The sequence below is a fragment of the Macaca fascicularis genome, chromosome 14 (assembly GCF_037993035.2).
Source record: "Macaca fascicularis isolate 582-1 chromosome 14, T2T-MFA8v1.1".
Lineage (NCBI taxonomy): Eukaryota > Metazoa > Chordata > Mammalia > Primates > Cercopithecidae > Macaca > Macaca fascicularis.
The window spans coordinates 75,325,598-75,350,487 of NC_088388.1; the positions used below are offsets into that span (position 1 = coordinate 75,325,598).

The following is a 24,890-nucleotide window of genomic DNA, read 5'->3' on the forward strand; positions in this document are numbered from 1 at the left end:
CGGGTTTCCGATGCGTTGCGTCCCCGCTGTGGGGTCCCCTGGCTGGGACGCGCCGGGATGCCGTGACGTGGTGCTCGGTTCTAGCAGCCTCCGACCGCCTCCAAGATCCTGTCGGGAGGCGGGGACTGGCTTGTGGAGGGAGCGGATTCCTTTGGCTCTGCCCCTTCTTCCTCCTCCCCACCCCTTTTCTTTATGTCATACTGCCGGCTGGGGCGCGCAGTCCAGTTCTCCTTGCCTTGGGTTGGTTCTGAGCTGAGAGGACTATGGGAAGTAGGGGGAGGGGGGCTCACCTCGGGACACAGAGTTGGAGTTAGCAGCCCCAGCGACTGGGACGGGATATAGCAGTTATTTCGGTTCTGTGTCTAACTTCTAGGCTAGACAGTGGGCTCATTCATTCATTCATTCATTCATTCGTTTTACTCAGTCGCGTCAACCATTCACTTACCCATTTAACAAATACTTTACAGCGGCTGTACTCTGTGCTAAGCAGGTATTGCGCGAGTCCCCAGGGCCGTGTAGTTTTGTGTTTTACACTAGAAAATTCCCAGTTCTAAGTAAGTTCCTGGCAGCTAAACTTTTGGTAAATGGTTTTCAATAACTACAGGATCAAGATTCATATTCCATTGTTAAGACTTGAGGAGAGAGTTATTTAGTACGTTTCTTTAACTTGCTAGGAGCTTCACAAATTTTATCTCATGTAATTCATAAGTGAGGAAGCTGACAGGAGTCAACTTGCCCAAGGTTGGTAGTACCACCTATTTATTAAATTAAATGCCAGCCACTATGAAAGAACTTTACATATAGTGTTCTTTAATACGCATAACAAACTGGGTGGTATTACCTCTGTTTTATAGATGTGTAAAGCTTAGGCTCAACCAGTAAGTTGAAAAGTTGGGACTAGAAACCTAGAGGTGTCTGGCTCTAAATCCTGTGTTCGTTCCACTGTGATAGTTCAAATGGTTTAATTCTTGATTTGTCAGAAGTTGGAAAGTGTGGTGGTGAGAAAGCATTGTAAAATATTAATGTCTGTTTGGTTTACTTCTTAGCCTGTGGCTGGATCTCCAGGTGAGTGGCCCCTTGAATGTACTTTGGTACTTTGGTAATTTGACTTTTTAAAATTTTGTTCTGGTAGGGAGGACAAGCTCTTTGGGGCTACCAAACAGAAGCAGCAATGCCTGTTGTGTGGCCAACCCTTTTGGATCTCAGCAGGGATGAATGCAAAAGGATTCTTCGAAAATTGGGTATGACGTTCATTGTTTGTTTTTTTACCTCTCTATGATACTTTTCCCTTTCTGCCTGGGTCATGGCTGTTGGCATGGATGTCATATCTCACGCTACATCAGAAATTCTTTGGAGATACAGTTCCCATCTTACTCATTGTTGTTTCCCTCAGTGCCTAACATAGTGCTTTGTAAATAGTAGGTGTGTGAATTGTAATAATACTAGTAGCTAAGATTTATTGAGGGCTACTTGGCTATTCTGAGTCTTTTTTATACAACATCTAATTTAAATATTTTAAGAATTAACTTGGTCGTTTGAAAGCCTGAAAGGTAGGTGTTTTTTGTTTGTTTGTTTTGTCTCCATTTTACAGATGAAGCTTAGAAGCCAAGGTGATGGTGATAGACATCCAGTCAGTATTTGAACCAGGGAATATGCTTTCAGTCTCACTTTAACATACTCTTAACCTTCATGATTGTATGTGTCAATTATATACTATTTCTGAATTCTAAATTGATGTAAGCTATGCTCACTTTTTCAAATTATGTTTTACTATCAATAATAAAACATTTTATGCTTGTAATTTATTATTTAGTGCTTCTTTTCACCTACAGCAGCCTTTCTTAACCAGTATTGAGGGAAAGAATTAAGCCCTAATGCTAAGGTATCCATTGTATGTAAAGAACTAACTTCGTCCTGTGCATCTAGAATGCTATTAATTATTGCTTTCCTTGGGAAAATTGAGAAAAAGAGTTATTACTCAAATCATTTTGTGTTCTGTGGTTCAAATGAGGATCTTTGGTTGAGAAATGCTGCCTTAGACTGTGAGGACCTTGTCTTATTTACCACTGTAGTTTCTGGCTAGCACAATAAATGAAATAATTGAAAAAATAATTTGAAAAAGAGATTAAATGTTTTGGCAGTGGATATGCATTATTTAGATAGCTGTGATTTTAAAGGAAAAGTATAGGTCTTGAATTTAGACAGACCTAGGGTCTTGGTATTATTACGAATGACCCATGTGACCAAGGACAAGTTATTTATTCTTCCTAAATTTGTTGATATTTTTGTTTAAAAAAAAAAAAAGGATAACACTGTCTGCCTCATTAGTTTGTTACGTGTGTTAACAGTATACAAAAAGGGCCCATCATAGTAAATCTTTGTTGGGAATTTTTCTTTGTAAATCAGATAGAATCATAGCGGCTCTGGCCCTGTCTGTCCTTTTATTCCACCCAAGGCCACTGTGAGGATTTCAAATCACTTTTTAACAGCGTCTTTTTTTTTTTTTTTTTTTTTTTTTTTGAGACGGAGTCTCGCTTTGTAGTCCAGGCTGAAGTGCAGTGGCCGGATCTCAGCTCACTGCAAGCTCCGCCTCCCGGGTTTACGCCATTCTCCTGCCTCAGCCTCCCGAGTAGCTGGGACTACAGGCTCCTGCCACCTCGCTCGGCTAATTTTTTGTATTTTTTAGTAGAGACGGGGTTTCACCGTGTTAGCCAGGATAGTCTTGATCTCCTGACCTCGTGATCCACCAGTCTCGGCCTCCCAAAGTGCTGGGATTACAGGCTTGAGCCACCGCGCCCGGCCAACAGCATCTTTTAAAGCAAGTCTAAGAGTTGTTTTTGGAGAGGGTGTGGGGATGTCAATCTTTTTTTTTTTTAACCTTATATCCAAACTTTTAGTGCTAATCTGAAGATAGTTTTCTACACACTTACATACAATTAATATAACTTGTTAGTTGCTGATTATAAAGTTGGATTCATATTTATTTAATAGCTGAAATTGCAGAACATATCACAAAGACAGTAGATTAGATTGGGGTTTCTGGGTTTGGGGGCGTTTGAATTGAGAGGTTATGTTTAAATATGGTAACCTTTAAGTCTAAATTTATTCCTAATTTTAGTCAGAGCTGTGTGGGTAATGTTGCTGCAGAACTGCTTCTATACAAAAGAAAACAGTCATCTTGTATGGTAATATAATCTTCACTGACCCCTCACTTTGGGGGGTGAGCTTTGATAGTGATTAGCCAAAGACTTCCTCCCCACCCGTTGGCTTATTATCATAACAATGAAACCTTTTAATCGTCTGCAAATGCTAACTCTAGGTCCAAAGTTTAGAAAAGGTACATACGGTTTTTAAAAATTAGCTGTATCCTTTAAAAAATAGTTATAAATCATTTTAATATAAGATGTTAAATACTTAGATTTTACATACATATAAAGAAATTGGGATAGAGAATTTCTTTATATATACTGAATGTGTCAGTGCTAGATAAATGCTTCCTTCTCTCTGTCTTGCCTCTCCCCTTGCCTATTTTTGTGATCATTCCTGAGCTGTAGCTCCAACATGGGACTTTATGGACTATAGTGTATTTGAATGGCTGATTTAATGGACCAAATTGAGGGCTTTATATAAATGGTTTGGCAAATCTTTCATTTTTGGAATGTTCATATGTATTTATTATTTTATTCTACTTTTGTGTTTGCAATAGAATGGCATGAAAAATAATTACAGAAATTCAGCTAAATTTGAGGTATGTAAGGATCTAAGGATACCCATCAAAATGGACATCAATAAATGTGAAGGAGGTTGGGAAGCTAATAGGGTTCTTTACAATGAGTGAATTTCTTGTGAAGAGGAGGAAGTGATGTGGATCCTATATCTGTGATAACTGTGTTCAGAGTCCCAGTTTTGTGTATGTGAGGTTGCCATCTCTTGATTTTTGTACATGACTTCTTAGACTTGAAATGAGACTTGAAATGTCAGAAATATTGTCGTATTTCTTTAGTTAATTTTATTTTTTCTGAAGTACTGTCTTGATCATCATAAATTCCACAAGTCACAAGTGTGAACTTCTTTTTCATTTTTCTCAAACTGTTCCCTCACTTTGACCTCTTCATTTCTTTTTACGGCATTGCTGTTCTCCTAAACATTTTGCAAACTGCAGAATCTGACTTCCTTCTGCTGTTACTTCCCACAATCAATCAATTACTGAGTCCTATCAAATAAAAACATTTTAGACTGGAAATAGAGGCTTTTCTCAGTCTGACCACAAACTACTTTTCCATTTTTACCATTCTCTGTTCTCTTACATGTGTGAACTAAAATCTTTAAAGTAGTTATTTGGATATATTTCTTAGGTGCCTTGTTGGATTTTAGTCACCTTAAGGATAGGGATTTTGTTTTGTTCCTAGAAATATTCTCCATGGTACCTTGTAGCAGTAATGTTCAGTTAGTAGTTTGGTTTGAGCTAGTGACTATCCAAATACAGACATATTTTTACTGCCCTTAGTGTAAAACTCTCAAACATAGTTACTGTTACTGGAAGTTACTGGAATAATGTGAAACATTGTCTGTTCTTTTACTCTATTTCTTTTGTACATTTGCTTTTTTTTTTTTTTTTTTTTTTTTTTTTTACCCTGCCTGCCTGGAGCACAATTCTCTTTCTGATTAAAGCTTCTGCTTCTACACTAGATGATGTATTTCTCCTCTGTACTTTTACCATTGTATGTAAACTGTATCATAATTGCCTGATGACTTGTTTCACTGTAGCTCTCTATTCTAGAGTTAACTCCCTGAGGGCAGGATTAGCACACCATTTGGTATATATAATAGGACTCAATACTAATTTCATAAATTGGGGAGGGCATAAACATTTAGAGTATACTGCATTCTTGGTTATCCCTAGTGCTTTTTCTGGACTCTATTCTGAGTCTGATAAAAGCTGAAATATGTTTCCTGAAACTAAGTATTTCCTTCACTACTCTGAGCAGCAGAGCTTTGTCCTTCAAGAGTGACCGCCACATTGAAATGTCTACATAGTATCCAACACAGGTTGAACATGCAGGATGTTTAAACTTAGGGTCATTTGGTTGGACCAGACATTCCTTTTTTTTTTTTTTTTTTTTTTCTTTTTTCTGAGACAGGGTCTTACTGTGTCATGCAGACTGAAGTACAGTGGCGTGAACATGGCTCACCACATCCTCAACCTCCCAGGCTCAAGTGATCCTCCTACCTCAGCCTCCTGAGTAGCTGGGACCATAGGTGTGCACTACCACCCCAGCTAATTTTTAATTTTTTTGTAGGGATGGGGTCTTGCCATGTTGCCCAGGCTGGTCTTGAACTCCGGAGCTCAAACAGTCCTCCTACCTCGACCTCCTGAAGAGCTGGGATTACAGATGTGAGCCATGGTGCCTGGCCAGATTTTTGTTTTGCTTTATTTTGTTTTTTGAATCAGGATCTTGCTCAGTTACCCAGGCTGGAGTGCAATGGCATGATCACAGCTCACTGTATCCTTGACTTCCTGGGCTCAAGTGATCCTCCCATGTCAGCCTCCTAAGTAGCTGGGACTACAGGTGTGCACCACCACACCCAGCTAATTTTTTGTATTTTTTTTGTACAGCCAGGGTTTTGCCATGTTGCCCAGACTGGTCTTGAACTCTTGGACTCAAGCGGTCTGCCCACCTGGGCCTCCCAAAAGTGCTGGGATTACAGGTGTGAGCCACCATGCTTGGCCCTGGCCAGACATTTCTATTTTATGTAAAAATATTTAAGGTAGGCAGCCCAGCCCAGTCTTCTATATAAAGCTTATTTTTGACAGAACTGTGAATAATATCAACTGAATGAGACTATTAGTTTATTTTTGGTGTAGTACTTAGTCTGTGGGCTCACGTTTTTTGAGTTTCTCTTGTGTGTGAGGTATTTGCAAATAACAAATACTCATGATAACTTGACTATGAAAACAACTCTGGTTTGGACATTTATTTCCCACCATTCTGGTTTGCTCAGATATATCTGTTTCATAGTTAACGGTTTAAAACAACAACTGTTTTATTATTTCTTGCCATTCTGTGGGTTGCTGGCCTTGTCTGAGTTCTTTCAGGTATTCAGTGGTAGCTTATATGGGGACTAGGCTGAGGTAGCTGGCCTCTCTCTTCATTTGGCTTCTCATTCTGGGCGTCTTCACAGCTTGGTGATCTCAAAGTTCCTGAAGGGCAAGGCCTTGTATGCAAGTACTTAGCAAGCTTCTGTTTGCATCATGTTTGCTGTTGTTCCCTTGGCCAAAGCAAGTAATATGCCAAGACTAGAGTCAATGTGGGAGGGTACTACACAAGGGTAGTATGCAAGGGCGACATTGAGAGGCGTGTATAGTTTATTGGAGGCCATTGGGGACTTTTGATTTTATATTTTAACCAGTCCTGGAGACTGACAGTTTTCTTTCTTTTTTTTTTTTTTTTGAGACGAACTCTCTCTCTGTCACCCAGGCTGGAGTGCAGTGGCGCCACCTCTGCCTCCTGGGTTCAAGCGATTCTCCTGTCTCAGCTTCCCAAGTAGCCAGAATGACAGGCACCTGCCACCACAGCTAAGTTTGTATTTTTAGTAGAGATGGAGTTTCTCCATGTTGGTCAGTCTGGTCTCAAACGCCCGACCTCAGGTGATCCACCTGCCTCAGCTTCCCAAAGTACTGGGATTACAGGCATGAGCCACTGCTCCCAGCTTGACAGTTTTATTTCTTAATGGTTATTTCTGTGGAAAGAGTGAAATGAAGATGTCTGGTATTAGGATTCAGTATATTATGTCCTAGTTGCTGTAAGAGCATTTCGTGTTTATGTTTCCCAATTAGTCATTTTGATGATAGTTTTTATAGATGCAGAGGATCTTACTTCTGGAGGGGACCTACAAAGTCCCTTCTAGGTAAGGAAACAGGTTTAGAGATGAGAAAAGACTTGCTGAGTGTCACGCAACTAATAAGTGGCAGTGCTGGAGCCAGAATATTTTGTTCCAATATTTTTTCCATTGCATAGTATTTACAGTACTTTCAACTACACAGGAGGGAGGTAGAATATAGTTTGAATTCTTAGGCAAGCCTGAGGAATTATTTTAAGAGTTGATTAATGAAGATCCCTTTTAGTAATGCTGAAAACTTCTTAGCCTTATTACATTACTTGGTGCCTATTCCCAGTTGTTGGTATCATTTGTGCTATATGTTTTTCAGTGACAGTGTGTGAAACAAAATATCTACTGTTAGATTTTTCTGCCTAAACATTTTATATACATGACTTCTGTGAGGCAATGAAAAACAAAATGATGTAAAATTATAAAATCACATTTTAATGTTATTAGATAAAATTTTTGAAAGGAACTTAAAACAGTATTTGTATTTGATTATTTTTAGTTTTTTTCTCTGAAGTTTCACTATACATAGCCACAGTATTAAAATATTAAAGGCCTATCTTGATCAAATAATTTTCTTCTTCTAGAATTGGAGGCATATGCTGGAGTTATCAGTGCACTTCGGGCACAGGGGGATCTCACCAAGGAAAAGAAAGATCTTCTTGGAGAACTATCAAAAGTTCTTAGGTAAATTATCATAAACGTTTGTGAGACGTGACTCTAGAAATTTCATTTTGAGGGATTTTGTTACTTATCACTCTCAAATTAAGTAACTGTCAAATTAAGGTGAAGAACAGAGGTGTTCAAATTGTTGGTGGTAAGAGACTCCATCCCAGTTGTGTGCTCTGTTACAGAAAATTATATAACTTACCATTTATTGTGTAATCCAGAATGAATATAATCCAGAATGAAGAGCATGCAAACTCTTCAGAAAGAGTTGAAGGCGGGTTTTCTTACTTTTGGCCCACCTGGGAAAGGGAGGTACTTTTGACATAGGTGAAAGAAAGAAGAGCAGTAACTGGATATGATGATCTAGAGTGGCATTTGCTGGAGGGAAGAGGTGATGTAAGGAAGATGCCTTAATTTACATAAATGGGTAGTGATTATGTGGTCATTGCCTTAAACATAGTGTTTTTAAAGTGAAAATATGGAAGAGGCTCTTCCTGTTACTTAATATTAATATAGGGATGTTATTAAACCAAATTCTCAGTTTTATTGTTTTCATAGTTAACAAGTTGTATTTCTTTGTTGTTTATATTTCTCATAAATTCTGTTTTCTAGCCTCTTAAATGTTTTGGTCCATGTTAGAGATATAGCTTAAGTAGTATGGAATACAATTTGAAGAGCGGTATTCATTTTATTGAGTATTTATGAATGGAATGGATGTAACCTTTTAAAAAGTTGTTTCCTATTATTAACTTTACATGTGTTTAATCAGGATTAATATAAGCACATTTTACCATTGGTAACATAATGTAATGTAGAAGATATGCAGCTAAAGTATTGAGTAATAAAGAAATATTACCCTGGTGTTAAGTTGTATAGCATATAGCCACAGGAAACAGATTATCTTGCCACTCTCATTTGTCTATTATATTCATTAAACGTTAAATTATAGACTCTTAAGCTTTAGAAAAGACCTTAGAAAACTTTCTTGTAAGTGACAAAATCCTCTTCTCAGCAGTCACAATTAGGAAGCCATTCAGCGTCTGTTTGCATGTTTAAATAGCAGGAAGCTCTGCTAATCTTATCCATGGTCTGACATTTCTGAAATTTGGAAGTAATACCTTGATATCAGGCTGAATTTGTCTTCCTATGATTTGTAATTTGCAACTAATTATTTCTGCAGTTACACATAATTAGTATGAATCCTTTTCTAAGATGTTAAAGCGTTTGAAGATACTCCTGTCTGTATCTTTTCACAAAGCAATCTTGTCTCCCTTCTTCCCCCAGAAATGTTGACTTAAACATTAATGAAAGTATAGAAAAGAGCTGCCTGCTTGGCAGAGTTCTATAATGGCTATTTTTCTTCATAGCATCTCAACAGAACGCCACCGTGCTGAAGTTCGGAGAGCAGTAAACGATGAACGGTTAACAACAATTGCACATAAGTAAGCCATTAGTCATACCATCCCTGATTTTTTTTATGACATAGTGTAACACAGTTTTGAAACAGTCTTCCTATTGTGTAGCAGATTCCTGAGTCTTTTAAGTAACAATATCTCTATACTCAGGGATCCTGATCATAGCAGTAAAAGTGATATTAACTGTTTATTCAGTTGGTTATTTTTTTTGCATTTGGTTAGGCAAGCTTTAAGTACTCAGGTCAAATCCTGTTACAATGTAATCTCTGTCCAACTAAAAATCACCATAATTTAGCGGATGATTCATTTACTTGAGACCAAGTTCAATAACAAAATATTGTGTCCCTTAAAATTAAAAGCCCTTTAGAGGTTCTTTGTAATGGTATTTGATATGTTATTACCTTATAAACAGGCGTTGTAACTTTTTTGATATCTGACTCATTATTTCATGTATTTTGAGATTCAGAAAAAAATGTGAAATTTGTGTTCTGTCTTTAAGAAATATGAATATAACATCTCTTAATTTATTTTTAAAAAGCCAAAAAAAAAAATAAAATGATTAAAGATTCTTACCAAATTGTTTTCTGATCATTATAACTATTTAAGAGGAGGGGTGGAGGGTGGTAGAGGATTGAGGGCAGGGATCAAGCCGTAATTGAGTACGTATGGAGACAGTGCCTCCTATAGAATACAAAGGATCAGAAATTAGCCTTTAAATATTTATACAAGATGATAAAACATTTCATAAAATGTTATAGTATAATTCATTTATTTTTTATTTTTATATTTTAATGTTAAATGAAACTAAAGGGAAAAATTCAGTGCATTTCTATAATGTGAGAACTTAAACATTGTATTTAAACGAATTGGCAATATTTGAATTGACCCCCAAGAGCTTCATCTTGTGCTTCACTGTCCCTCATTTTACTTAACATAAAATGGGGTGCTGCCTTTTCAACAGCATAGTTTGAAGGTTGAGCTGTTTATTCTGGAATTTTGAGATTCTTCAGTGGTAGGTATAGAGATTCTATAGAAATTTGAGATTCTTCAGTGGTAGGTATAGCGCTGTAGAAATTTGGGAATTTTCCATTAGAGACATTTAGTAATCTAGTTGCTAGGCTAACATGGTTGAAACACTCAAATATTAATTAATGTGTTCCTTCTTTAATTTGCTCTAAGATTTTGACTCGGGATGTTCTAGAAGTAATGGTAACTGAGCCTAGATTCTAATTTGAGAACTGGTAATAGGAAATGTATGTGCTAGAGAATAAAGTAGTAAACCTTAGCTTGCATTCAGAGGCACTTAGAAACAAATTAGTATTGTAGAAGCATTGGAACGGTATTGTGGGGCAACTAGTTGTAAGTTGATGCATCAGTTTCATACTTAAAGGATAACATTTATTTAGTCTCCTTTTCCTTTTTTCCCCTTTAAAGAATGAATTTATCCTTATATTTGGGTGAAAGACCAAGTTACAGGTATGCAAATAGGTTATTATTATTTCAGGCTTTTTCTTGTATTTATTTCCAAATTGAAGCTCTCAATTATTCAGGGGCACATTATTTCCATTTATGAATTAACCATGCCCCTTGCTTTCCTTCTCTTCCCCTCCTCCCCCTCCTAATACTGCCCACCCTTTAGCCATTTTGCTGCTTGGGAGTACTTCTAGTCAGAGGGTGGGAAGGGAGAGGAGGTGAAAATTTTAATTAGTCATTTTACTACTTGTTAGTTGTCCTGGAAAAGGTTTGGTGGAAGAATTTACAAGTATTTGCCAAAATATTTTTGGATAATATTTGAGTTTCTTTAATCTGTTTGACCTCTCCCTTTCCCTCCTCTCTCCATTAGCATGGATAATTGAGAGTTGGCTTTTATCTGCCTGTGTTTCCTCTTTTTTCTCTCCTTTATGATTTCTTTAATACATAAATTTCATTTTTTTGGAAAGAGTTTACTTCAGTGTATAATTTTGAGCTTCTTAGGTTTTTCTATATTCTTGTTTTAATATATTATTGTTTTAGTTGGATCAGATGTTTTTATTTACTTGTTGAGCTCAAGGGGTCAGTGAGTGGGGATTGATGAGGAAGGAATAGATCTCTCATTCTTTTCGTCTCCTCTGCCCTCTTCCCCTCAGAAGTAGCAACAGAGCCTAGTTCCAAATATTATCTATAGGAGGGCTTCATACTCCAAGCCTAGAAAAACAACTAAAGGAATGCATCTGAACTGACTGCATTCTCTTTCTCCTCCCCTCCCCTCCCCCCACTCAAAATAGGAGTTTAGGTCAGAAGGAATGTGGTTGAAAGGTGATGAGAAAGCTGAGAAGATTGAGCACAAAGGAGGGGGAAACAAAAGGAGTGGCATATCTGGGATCAAAGAAAAGCCTTTCTTGTGGCTTGAAACATAACACGTGTTTATTGTTTGGCACCAGGCCACTTATTAAGTAGTTTGATACTCTTAATTCAGTTTTTAATTACGTCAGAATGTTACAGTATTAACGCCTTGGATGTCAAGGAGCTTCGGATTTTTTAATTGGACCACTCTTGCCCATGTTGTCTCTAGATTGAGGAGAAAGTGGCTATCTGGAATTTCTGCTCTCTTAATCCTTTCCCCATCACTCAAACATTCACAGGATACTGCATCAGTTTCTGTGTGAGGATGAGGATTTCTTACTGGTGCCTTGTACACCAAAGGATATGTGGGCCAAGGTAGTTTCATTAGTATAATCTTAGATTTCTCAGAAAAGGGACTGGGGCAAGGTTTCCCCTGTCATACTTAGTATAAATAGAGAGACATTCTTATACTCACACTAAGGTATCTCAGTGAAGCCCTCCAGGAAGATGTTTAGTCTATAAAATCTAGTTTAGATAACTTGTGTAACTAATGCATATTTACACTTATATCTTCATTACTAAGCAAATAGGAATTTCTGATCTAATTCTAACATGATACTTAATTTTTCACTCAAAGTTTGAGCATGTTTGCATGAGTAGAAATTTGGAAGATTTATAGATCTTTCTAAAAGTTGCAGTGGTGTCTTTTGCACTGCAAGTTTTGTCTTTTCAGTAGCATACGTTCATGTGCTTCAAATTATTAATCTTCCATAATTTCTGCCACCACTTAAACAATACACCAGGTAAGTGTAGATGTCACTTAATTTGTGTGGTAAACTCTCACCAAGCAAGCTTATTGTGATATTCTAATAAACTGATAGCAAAATAAAAGTAAGCCAAGAATATGCTGAATAGCTTTTAGAATTTTTTCCTCTAACAATTAGCTTTTGTGTCTCTTTCTTGTTTGTACCATTCTTTGTTTCAAAACTAGCATCAACTTGGGGATTATATAATAAAAAATTTGTGAGTGTTACTGAAGTTTTAGGAATTCCCCTTTCTTTTGTCTTAGGTAGGACTGTGTTAAACCATAAGGGAATTTACACATTTTCCACAGTAAGCTAACTGGATTCATCAGCTCTTAGAAATTCCTTTCTGAACTGAACTTAAATCCTTAAATTGTAAAAGTGATTTATTCCATTCAATGAAAGTTGGTAGTAATTCAACAGCAGTATCCAATTGGTATACATCAAAGGCAAAACCCATTTGAAAAATTTTATACTTTTGACTTATCTGTCAAATAATTTCAGTAGTATGATTATGCTGGTCGAAGGATACATTTATTAGTTGTGTGACCTTAGGCAAGTTATTTGATGTCTCTGACTCAGTTTCCTCATCTGTAAAATGAAGGTAATAATACTACCAAATTCATAGGATTGAAGAGTTAATACATGTAATATGTTTAGAACAATCCTTGACATAAGTGCTTAATGATAACTATCATCATTACTACCATTATTATCATTATCATTATTCCACTGCCCACTAACAAGGGCTTTTATACTCTTATCTAAATCTGAGAATGCGTGGACATACAGAGTCTTAAACTCTAAGTTAGTTTGAAGAACCTATGGTTTCAAATGCAGAAATATTTCTGATTTAGTGAAGAGATTGATTATTTCTGAGTGAATTTTAAACTTCAGCACTAATCATTAGTCAGGGTCTTTCATGGAGCCAATTTAAGAGAAATGATACAACTACCTTTTGCTATTCCAACCTCTGGTTGAATTCTTGGGATGAAATTTGTTCAAGGAATTTAGGGTAGATAAACTGAGAGTGGTGTTTGCTTAGAGAGAGAGTTCAATTGTCTTAATTCCTTCTTAGAGTGAAGAGTGGTATAAATACATAAAAATAATGGTGCGTTTCTTCTAGTGTCCTTAGATCTAGTCTATTTTTAACAAGAAGGATAATAACAATACATTGTCAGTGACACATATGGTTATATATACAGTACTCTTCCATTCTTTTCTACTTAGGCTCCCTCGTTTACTGCCTCAATTTCCCTTGTTTGAAAGCCTTAGAACCTCTGGCCATGCAGGCAGTTAGATAATTTTCAAAAGGTTCAGTGAATTCCATCCTTAATTAAGGAAAATCTAACTTTTAAAATTATAAGTGATTATTACTTTCTTGGTGTTAATTATAAAATTAAGTTCTAAATATTAGTTGAAATACTAGTTTTCATTAGTGATAGCAGATTTAAGTTAATGAAACCAAAGCCAATATTTATTTAGAAGGCATAGGAAGATTTTTTGTAGTTTCATTTATGTTCATGATAAGATTCAGATTATAGAATAAACTGTGTAAGAACCTAAGTGTGTGACATTCCTTGAATTGTAATTATTCATAATTTTGATCTTGCTTGCTTAAAATAAAGCCTCTCCTATTCCCTCAGGGCACTTTTTATAATTTAAAAAGTTATATATATTTGAGCATATATGTTTGATTTGTTTTTAGTGATTGAAAACCCTTGTAGCAGCGCTTTCTTTTTTGTTTAGTATGTCTGGACCTAATAGCTCTTCAGAATGGTCCATTGAAGGTCGTCGATTGGTACCACTGATGCCCCGGCTCGTTCCCCAAACCGCCTTTACTGTAACAGCTAATGCTGTTGCTAATGCAGCTATCCAGCACAACGCATCTCTTCCAGTGCCTGCAGAAACAGGAAGCAAGGAAGGTGAGTAGAAAAATATGCCTGTGTTAGAGAGTACTTTTTCTTAGAATCTGCAATACAATTTCAAGAAAAGTTGTCTTATTTTTCATCTACTTATATTCAAGTGTTTAAAGGTTATGAAACATAGTAGGAAACTCTAATTCTGAAATTAGACTGCCAGATTTTTAGTCTTAGACAAAATTTAAGTCTCCCTTTTGTCGAAGGTGTGAATTATGTTAATCATCAAAATTGCAGAAACCTCGGAATGGATTTTTGATATCAGTGTGTCTTGTTAAAAATGAATAGAAGACCTCAATGGATGACATTAGAAAATAAATAAGGTAACAGAAGTCATTTAGCTGCTAAAAAATGATTCTGAACTGATAGCTTTAGAAAATAAAGCTCCGTTTTCATTTTCTGGAGTCAGTGATATATGCTACTTCTTTGTTCTGGTTAATGAATGTGCTGAATCCATTCCCTGGCAGAAGGGCTTTCTTATCATTATTTATCTAGTAATTGACACATGCTTTAAAAATCCTCCAATTCTCTAGAGACCACCAAGAGTAATATTAAATTTGACAGAACATATTTGGATTGACTCAAGTAGTTTAGTTTGATGTTGCATGACAATGACCCTAAAAACAATGCATTTGTCAGGTTACTCTGGGGAATTGTCTTTGCTTGCCTAGCAATGGCCATGGAACAGAGTAAGACACTCTTTTTTATGCATGACAGGCTCTGTTTTAGGGTGACAAAAGGTATATTTGGAGGAAGACAGTGTATAAACTTGGCCTCCATTGAGTTCCTCCGTCTACCGACCCTCAGGTAGAGTGGAAAGAATATAGAGTTTCCACTAGTCAAATCCATGTTTGAATCTTAATTTGTCATTTCCTAGCTGTATGACCTCCAGCAAATTTGAGCTTCTGTGAGCCTTGGGTTCCTCATCTTTAAAATGAGAATGCGATATTGTGAGAATTAGTGAAGATGTATGGAAAGGATTTAGTGTGTGGTACTCAATAAATGATGCCTATAACCTATTCTTACTGTTGGTTAGCTGTATCCCTTCATTGAATGATAGGTTGAAATATGATGTTGTCATTATTTTAGTTGAGTTGTTGTGCTGCTTGGATGGCAATGACTAGTGAGTTGATTTGTAGAAAAGAATGTTACCTTGATTCTTCCTTAGTGGCCACGTTGGAAAGTGCTAAGGTTAGGGAAAAATTATCCACCCATGTCATCGGTGCTGCTATTAGTATTAAAAGGGAATACAAGTAAGTGCCTGTTGTCCAACTCCTGCCATGAGTGAAAATTATTTTCATTTTTCTTAGTATAATTTTAACTTTATTTCTTTGTAACTGCGTTTTTCTCCATCAGCAATGCCACCTGTTGACAAGCTGTTAAATACTTGGGAAAAATCTATTTAAGTGATAATTTTCAGGAAAGGTTATTAATGCCTTTTAATCTGTGGACCTAATACCTAGTACTGGCCTCTGACTTCTGATCACATGAAAATGTTAAAATTGGCCTGCAATAAAAATACTTTTTTTGTATGCCTGGACAGTTTTGGTGAAAGTTAACAGCAAACTTTTTTATCGTTCCTTCAGTAGTGGTTTGCTATTCCTACACAAGTACCACGTCAACCCCAACCTCTACCCCTGTTCCAAGTGGCAGCATAGCAACGGTTAAGTCTCCAAGACCTGCCAGTCCTGCCTCCAATGTAGTTGTCTTGCCAAGTGGAAGTACTGTTTATGTCAAAAGTAAGTGATATTCTCAGTGTTATCAGGGCCGTCTTGGCTAAATGCTGCAGTCTAGGCTCTGATTAGACCTGCCTTCCTGGATTAAATCATTGGTCCACTAGCTGTTAGCAGGGTTAGTTTTTGAAGATTTTAAATAATTCTTTTCTTTACATATGACTAGGTATATATTGCTTTTTTAATCAGTTCTGGGGTTTGAGAAGTGACTTCACTTTTGTTCCCTGTGGGTAATCTGCCTTTGAACTGTGCTATCCTTAAGAATTCACTTTTTGATTGTCATGAAATAGAAATGTTGTGAATAGAAACTGAAGGCATGTGCTTATGTGATTTATTCAATATTTCTCCTATAATTTTAATCTTTGTAGTATTTTCTTAGATTATTTTACGGAATGTATTATCCAACTGTTAGATTCAGTGAAACATTTTAGAGAACCTATCTTTATTTCTAATTGCCTGTAATTTTTGAAGTTTCTTTCGTTTTTAGTTTTTAATTCCTTGATTCTACCCTATGAAGCAGTTTGGTGTCGTGCTCGTTTTTTTTTTTCATTTTTTTGTTTTTAATTTCGGTTATGACAATGTTGCTTTATATTTATTTATTTTTAATTTGTAAAGAAAAGGGGCCAGGCACAATGGCTCACGCCTATAGTCCTAGCACTTTGGGAGGCCAAGGCGGGCAAATCATCAGAGGTCAGGAGTTCAAGACCAGCCTGGCCAACCTGGTGAAACCCTGTCTACTAAAAAAAAAAAAAGCCAGCCATGGTGACACATGCCTGTAGGCCGAGCTACTCGGGAGGCGGAGACAGGAAAATCACTTGAACCTGGGAGGCAGAGGTTGCAGTGAGCACTGCACCGCAGCCTGGGTGACAGAGCAAGACTCTGTCTCGAAAAAAAGAAAAGTGGTTGATTTGGCTCACTACTCTGCTGGTTGGAAAGTCCAAGTTTGGGTGAGGATCTTATGCTGCTTCAACTCGTGGCAGAAAGTGGAAAGAGAGCAGGTGTATGCAGAGAGATCCCATGGTAGGAGAGGAAGTGAGAGACAGAAACTGAGGAAGCCAGAATCTTTTTAAATTTTTTATTTTTTGCTTTGTTTTTCCTATCAACTGGAGGTCATTAATATTTGATTTTCACTTTTCTTAATATAGTTATAAACTTGATTTCTTTGTAACTTAGAGGTAAAGTTTGCTGTTTTAGGCAGGAATTATTCTAGGTCTTTGTCGGCCCTGTTTAAATTAAGAGTTAAAAAATTGAAGAGGTAAGGGTTATATTTTATTACTAATTTCAGGAGTCATGCTACATAATTGTTTATGTCTGCTCTGCAGAGATTTCCTATGTTAAGTTGCTATGTTTTATGTTTCTCATTTGATTTTTAAAAAGTCTAAAAAAACAGTTGAGGCTTTAGTTCCTAAAGAAAAAATGCAGAATCTAGGACTATAATTAAATTTATATCTGATTTCTGCGGATTTAGCCAAGGTGGTCTTTTAAAATAACTGTAGAGACCTACTTTTTGGTCATTTTTAAAGCACTAGATTGGAGCCGGGCGCAGTGGCTCATGCCTGTAATCCCAGCACTTTGGGAGGCTGAGGTGGGTGGATCACTTGAGGTCAGGCATTCGAGACCAACCTGGCCAACATGGTGAAACTCTGTCTCTACTAAAAGTACAGAAACTAGTCGGGTGTGGTGGCAGGCACCTGTAATCCCAGCTATTTGGGAGGCTGAGGCAGGAGAATCGCTTGAACCTGGGAGGCAGAGGTTGCAGTGAGCTGAGATTGTGCCATATACTCTAGGCTGCGCAACAGAACGAGCCTCCATCTTAAAAAAATAATAATAAAAGAAAAGAAAAGAAAATACTAGGCCAGGCATGGTGGCTCGTGCCTATAATCCCAGCACTTTGGGAGGCCAGGGCGAGCGGATCACCTGAGGTCAGGAGTTTGAGACCAGTCTTGCAAACATGGTGAAACCTCATCTCTACTAAAAATACAAAAGAATTAGCCAGGTGTGGTGGCGGGTGCCTGTAATCCCAGCTACTTGGGAGGCTGAGGCTGGAGAATCACTTGAATCTGGGAGACGCAGGTTGTGGTGAGCTGAGATCACATCATTGCATTCCAGCCTGGGCAACAGTGTGAGACTCCATCTCTTAAATAAATAAATAAGTAAAATACTGAAAGTGCATCTCAAACATGAAGAAACTATTTCACATAATATGTAGTTTTAAGTAACTGGAAGATTATTGCTTTATGCTCAGAAGTCATACCAACAACATTAGTTTGGGATATAATCATTTATTTGCCTAACTTTGTATGTGCAAGGCACTATACTGGGAAAACAAACCAATAAGACTTAGTCATTACCCTCTGGGAGCCCCTTACTAATAGGAGATATGTAGACAATCACATTGCCATCTGGTAAGTGGTACTGCTTAGGGGAGAGGTGGATTAGCTTTGCTTAGAGGAATAAAGGAAAGCTTCACTAAGGAGATGGCTTGTAGGATGATGATTGCAGAATGAAGAAGAGGTCATTGATGGTAGGTGGTATTCCCCAAGGAACAATAGTATATAGATACTCAGAGTTGGATAGAATGTGGTTAAGGTGGCTTTGGGGAATGGTGAGCAGTTCAGAATCCCAAGATTATAGGGGTACATGGGGTTGGATGTAACAGGTATTGTGTTCTTGGAAAGATATGGAGTCTTGAATGATATGGTAATGATTTTGTGCCTCATCTTGTAGGGAGATAAAAACTACTAAAGGATTTTAGGCAGTGCATAGGAATGATTAGATGTGAAATTTTGTAGCTAGTCGTAGGATTGAGGGTAGATAGAAGCGGACAGACTGGAAGCATGGACATCTTTTAGGTGATTGTTGCCAAGATACAGGCAGGAGATAAGAAGGCCTGACGTGGCCATAGGTTTAAAGAAAGGAGGGAAGGCCAGGTATGGTGGCTCACACCTGTAATCTCAGCACTTTGGGAGGCTGAGGAGGGCGGATCACCTGAAGTCAGGAGTTCAAGACCAGCCTGGGCCAACATGGTGAAACCCTGTCTCTACTGAAAATATAAAAATTAGCTGACCATGGTGGCGGGTGCATGTAATCCCAGCTACTTGGAAGGCTGAGGCAGGAGAATCGCTTGTACATGGGAAGCAGAGGTTGCAGTGAGCTGAGATCACGCTACTGCACTCCAGCCTAGGTGACAGAGTGAGACTTTGTCTTAAAGAAAAGGAGGGAAGGCATTCAGAGACCACTTTTCTGAGGGAGGATTGATAGAACTTATTGGCTAATGGCTTAAGACGGAGAGAGGTCAAGGACGATATAAAGATTTTAAAAATAAAGTGTAAAATGCAAGATTAGTTTGGTATACATATAGCAGTATTGTCGTTGCCCTTCAGGTGTAAGCTGTTCAGATGAAGATGAAAAACCCAGAAAACGAAGGCGAACAAACTCTTCCAGCTCCTCTCCTGTTGTTCTAAAGGAAGTTCCAAAGGCCGTTGTTCCAGTCTCAAAGACGATCACTGTGCCTGTGAGTGGTAGTCCCAAGATGAGCAACATCATGCAGAGCATTGCCAACTCCTTACCACCCCACATGTCTCCTGTGAAAATAACCTTCACTAAACCGTCAACACAGACAACAAACACAACAACACAGAAGGTATGTGGTGGAGGGAGTCTCTGCCTGCCAATTGTTTCTTTCAGACAGTATGATTCAGATTTAATAAACATGCACTGAGTGCTTACTATGTGCTTGGCATTATGCTGGGGATGTTCACATCTTTTACTTTGTTTAATTCTCCAGATAAGGCTTTGGGATAGGTATTATTATTTCACTTTTGCAGATGAGGCTTTGCGATGTTAAATGACTTGCCTAATATGACACAGCTAGCCGATCTCTTCTAAGAATTGTGCTCTATTTTATCATTGTAATCCTATTTGGAAAAAAATTTAAATAGAAAAATAATTTTAACCTTTATTTGTATGACCTTCCCTGTAGGAACTCAGATTTTAATTTGCCAAAGTAGTAAAGTTGTCAGGTGTTTTATAGAAGAAAGGAAGGATATAATTAAGTGAATAACTTTTGTTATCTTCTTTTTAAATTCTTTGTATGCTATTATTAATTCATTCTTAAATTCTTCTCTAAATATGTTGAAGTCATTAGTATTTTGTCAGTTTCATGTTATTAGACCCCTCTGTCTTCCCACACTGATCTGGATGGACCATAATGGCTCTCTAGGCTTGTTGCACACCTATGTTTCTGGGATCTCTCCTTAACCATCACTCTGATCTTCTTTATTAGTTTCATTGCTCATTTTGCTAGAGCATATCCTCCAGTAGCTACCTGGTGTATGGGTGGATGGAAAGTAAATTTTGGGGGGCCTTGCATGGTAGACTGCAAATTTCTTTATTCTACCTTCCCACTTTTTTTATGGTTTAACTAGGAAAAGTATTCTAGGTTGGAGGTCATTTTCCCTGTCAATTTTTGAAGGTGTTGTTGCTGTGTTGGCTTCCAGCTTCCATTATTGATTTTGGGAAGTCCAGTACCATTCTAATTTCAGATCCTGTTTTTCTCTTTACAAACTTTCAATAACTTTCGGAATTCTGAAATTTCAAGGTAATGTTCCTTGGTGTGGGTCTTTATTTCATCCATTAGGTTGTATGCTCAGCGGGCCCTTTTATTCTGAATATTTATGTCCTTCAATTCTGATACATTTCTTGAGTTATTTATTTGGTTTGTCTCTGTTTTCTCTTTTTGGATCACCTGTTACTTGCCTATTGAACTGACTACATTGATCCATTTATCTTTCTCGTTTCCATTTTCCATTTGTTTGCATTGTTTTCCTATTCTCATATAATGGTTAAAAGCCTATATTTTGGAATTGGACTTCCTGGATTCAGATCCCAGCTTTTGCCACTTAGTAGCTATGTGACTGTGGGAAAACTAAACTCTCTACCTGAGTTTTCTCATCTATAAAACAGAGAAAACAATGTAATTATTTTATAGGACTTCTGGGTGTAAATACATGAAACAATATATGAAAAATAGAGCCTTGCACGTAGTAAATGCTCAGTATTTTTATTTTCTTTATCGTTTAATTTTATTTTTCACTACATTTATATAATTTTTCATTTTTGCTCTCATACTTTACATTTCTAGTAACTCTTTTTCTCTGAAAGTTCCTTTAAAAAAAAAAGCGTCCTGCTCTTTCATAGAAGCATTGTATTCTCTTACCTAATGAGATTCATGACAATTTTTTAAATGTTTTCTTCTTTCATGTTCTCTCTGTAAGTTCCTTTTATCTATTTGTTTTGATCCCTTTTATTTAGTTTTCTTAAGTGTCTGGCTGTCTGCTTACGAATGAAAATAGGCACTAAAAAGGTGACAGAAAGCTCTGTATGTATGGGTGGGACATGCTGACTGGTGACTTTCATTGTAAATTGACCCAACTGGACTATTTTATTTTGTTCAGGAACATCCACTACCCCTTACCTCCACCATTTGTCACTGTCTTTAGGGCTTTTGTTTGGACTGGTAGATTGCTCAGAAATATCCCAGTTTCCTACCTTGAGTAATATAAGCCTGGGTGGCAGTGTTTTGTTTGGGGGTTAAATGGAGGGAAAGGGCTGGGTGGGCTCACCATTCATGATATATATACTTCACTTAACTCCTCTGTTTTTAGCATAGTACCTGGCCTCTCAGATGTGCCTGATGTCATTAGATTTCTTTGTCAGTCTCCCGCATGACACTAAATTCTTAGCCTTCCTTAGGATAGGAGAGAATAACTAGGGATCTAAATGGTTCTTAAATAGATTTTCAACTAATTTTCCTCTCTTTAGTTGCACGTTTATCCCCACTTAAGAAGTATCTGGTGTTCTCAATTCCTGAGTCTTTCTGGGGCTCACAAATGCAGGTTGCCTTATTTTTTGTTATTGTTTACTACGTTAGGTTTTTACTTTCTTGGATATGCTTAATCCATTCCTATTTGTCTGTTTTCCAGTTTCCAAACTTTATAGCTGTTGTCTCCTTTTTGTTTTGACCTTACAGGTTTATGTGCCTTTTCCCTTTTTAAAAAACAATCCCTTTATGCTATTTTAGAGGGATTTTGGGGAAGGAGTTTAAGTAAATTGTGTGGTCTTTCAACCTTTGAATCTTTATTCCTGTGATAACTTCCCCTTAAAGAACCTCCTCGAGTTTCCTGCAAAGATGTCATTATATAATATATTAAAAATTATCATTATTTTCTTAGTAACTAGAAATGATAATGAGCTGATCTGTGGGATGTAATTCTATTTTCAGTCTGAAGATGAGGGATTATGGTATGGTATTAGAATCAAACAAAAACGTTTAGAGTCAGGAGTCCTGGGTTGGAACCCTAGCTTTTCTAGTATGACCTAAATAAATTAGTCTTTCTAAATCTGTTCACTCATTTATGAGATGAGAATGATGTCATCTTAGGACGTTATTGCAAGGATTAAATGAGATTGGATATTTAAAGAGCAACATAAGGTATGTATTCAACAATTGTTGGTTCCTTCCCTTGCAGGTATTTTATGTAATATAGAGTTTTGTTTATTTACACTGTTGATTAATAGCTGTTCCAAATAAATGAATTCATCACTTCATTGAAGCATATCCCTTCATATATAGAAATTAACTATTTTTGATGACTTCTTAAGTTTTATACTGAAGATAATTTTTACATTTTTATTTGATGACTCCAAGACAATCTTTCTGAATGTCACTTTTTATATGCTATTATAGTTATTGCTTTCTAAGCTGGCCCTGTATTAGGTGGCATCATTCTGCTCTACCCTGAATTTTTAAGTCTGCTTACTTAAATGTTTTTACTGCCTTTGTTGCTGGATCTTATTTTCTCAGTAATTCTTCTCTCTTCCCCGCTTCTTGTCTACCCTTTTAATTTGGTATTTGAGAAATAGTAAAGCAAAGCAATAGCTAAAAGACTACCTACCTCCCATCCATATCCTTCTATTCCCGTACTCTGTTTTATTGTTATTCATTATACTTATAACTAGTTGATATTATATTGCAAAGTTGTTTATCTTCTATTTCTCCCAGGGACTATAAGCTGCTAAGGGTAGAGACTTTGTCTTATTCTTCAATTTATTTCCTAGTATTTAGAATAGTACCTGGCATGTAGTAAGTGCTAATTAATGTTTGTTGAATGAGTAAATTAATTAATGAACGAATAGATGTATCTGGTTCCAATACTGGCTTAGCAACCGCCCTTGAGCCTGTTTCTTTATAAAATAAAGATGATCATAGGCCAGGTGTGGTGGCTCACACCTGTAATCCTAGCACTTTGGGAGGCCGAGGCAGACGGATCACCTGAGGGTGGGAGTTCAAGACCAGCCTGATCAACATGGAGAAACTCCGTTCCTACTAAAAATACAAAATTAGCTGGGCATGGGGGCGCATGCCTGTAATCCCAGCTACTCGGGAGGCTGAGGCAGGAGAATTGCTTTAACCCGGGAGACAGAGGTTGCAGTAAGCCGAGATCATGTCATCGCACTCCAGCCTGGGAAACAGGAGTGAAACTCCATCTCAAAAAAAGAAAAAAAAAAAAAGAAAAATACTTAACATAGTACATACAGTGAATGCGCAGTAAATGTCACCTAATACTATTAACTTTTCAGTCTTCTTTGTTAGACTAAGCTAAAGATACGTGTAGTAGATGAGGGCTCAGTGAAGTTTGTGAACTTTTTTTAAGTTCATTGACTTTACCATATATTTATTTTTATTTTTTTTCTTCTGAATTTTCAGTTGAGAATGGATAGTTGAGGTTTTCAGACTTGTGATATTTATAAGAGGGCTTATTTATCTCCCAAGTTATATATGAGCCATACCATGAGAGTTCAGGTTCAGAACCTTAGATTTGTCTTACTGTGGTTAAAAAAACAAATGTTTAAAACAAATTAAATTAAAAATAAGACTCATTCATTCCACAAATATTTATTGAGCACCTACTATGTTCCAGATGTAAAACTGTACTCTTTTACTTCATGTGTACTTAATGCCATTACTTTTATCATTTTATGGACAAGCCGATATGTGTAGGACTAATAAATGTTCTTGGAGTTTTATGTTTTCCTCTTGCTTGGGTAATTGGATTTTTCTGAAATCTATCCAAGGCTGTCGCCATTATTGCATTCACCTTGGATTTGTCACAAATCCTGTATAAGGCAACTTAGGAATTATTGTAGGTGAAGTGATTTTTATATTAAGTATAATTATTTATGAATTTGTGGACTTTATTCAAATTCAAATAGGTAATATATTTTCAGGGTAGACACATTTCCACCTGTGTTAATGTGGTGCCTTCATTTTAAATATAACATTGATGCAGCACTTATATATCAAAGCAGCGGAATTTAGCTTTATGCCTTCATGTGCTTGATTGATATTTTTCATTTTGTCCTTAGGGTGCAAGTCCCAGCACTCTTAAGGAGTTTTTGTGAGTGCTAGAAGGTCAGTAATTTGAATTATGGCCTGAATAAACACTGTTTGGTTCACTTGGTTTTAAACCCCTATACTTCCCCCTATTGTAATGAGTAACTTTAAAGTGCAAGTAGGTTTCCTCCAAGGTGGATCTCTAATGAAGGATAACTTCTTTTCAGATCAGAAATCATCTTGCAGACTGAAATCTCAAAATAGATTTTATCATTTGTATCTGTAACCTAAAATATGCTCTTAAAGACTGTAGATTCATTTTGCTGAAGTTTTGTCTTAATGTTAAAGCCTACATGTATACTCTAATTCTGAAATTGCAAATATTTGGTACAAGTGTGAATGCTTCCCTTGCCCTTGCCCATGACAGACATTGCTAATTAACTGTGGCATACTTTCCTGCTAAGCGTTGGTGAATTCTTATCTGTGCCTCAGAGTTCTTATAAGCATTGTACTCCAGGAGGCTACTACAATTAGTTCAGAACTGGCAAAAGTGAACCCTAATTGCCATTGCTACTCTAATGGTTTGGCTGTGGCAGCAGCTGTGAATTCTTTGGATTCTCAGAGGTATCAGAATTTGGGGAAAAAATAAGAGAAGTTTTAAGTGAAACAAAGTATATTGAAATACATTTTCAGATTGATTTGATGTATAATGCCTTTACTGATATCCTTTTCACATTTATTAAGTA

General features: G+C 36.9%; 1 protein-coding gene across 50 annotated transcripts in view; it reads left to right on the forward strand.

The window, feature by feature from the left end:
- The window catches only part of EMSY (EMSY transcriptional repressor, BRCA2 interacting), a 104,191-nt gene that overhangs the window by 645 nt on the left and 78,656 nt on the right, over positions 1 to 24,890 (forward strand). For 12 of the 50 annotated variants that reach the window (XR_012423535.1, XR_012423534.1, XR_012423541.1 and 9 more), the window contains exons 2-8: positions 1,133 to 1,241; positions 7,476 to 7,575; positions 8,925 to 8,999; positions 10,407 to 10,448; positions 13,847 to 14,022; positions 15,603 to 15,755; positions 19,133 to 19,392. Coding sequence is in view for 40 of the 50 variants with exons in the window: in XM_045371261.3 (XP_045227196.1) it covers positions 1,172 to 1,241; positions 7,476 to 7,575; positions 8,925 to 8,999; positions 10,407 to 10,448; positions 13,847 to 14,022; positions 15,603 to 15,755; positions 19,133 to 19,392 (876 nt within the window). In the remaining 10 variants the exon portion in view is untranslated. The remainder of the gene's footprint in view (positions 1 to 1,132; positions 1,242 to 7,475; positions 7,576 to 8,924; positions 9,000 to 10,406; positions 10,449 to 13,846; positions 14,023 to 15,602; positions 15,756 to 19,132; positions 19,393 to 24,890) is intronic. The other 38 variants (XR_012423537.1, XR_012423536.1, XM_005579134.5 and 35 more) reach the window with 8 other exon arrangements.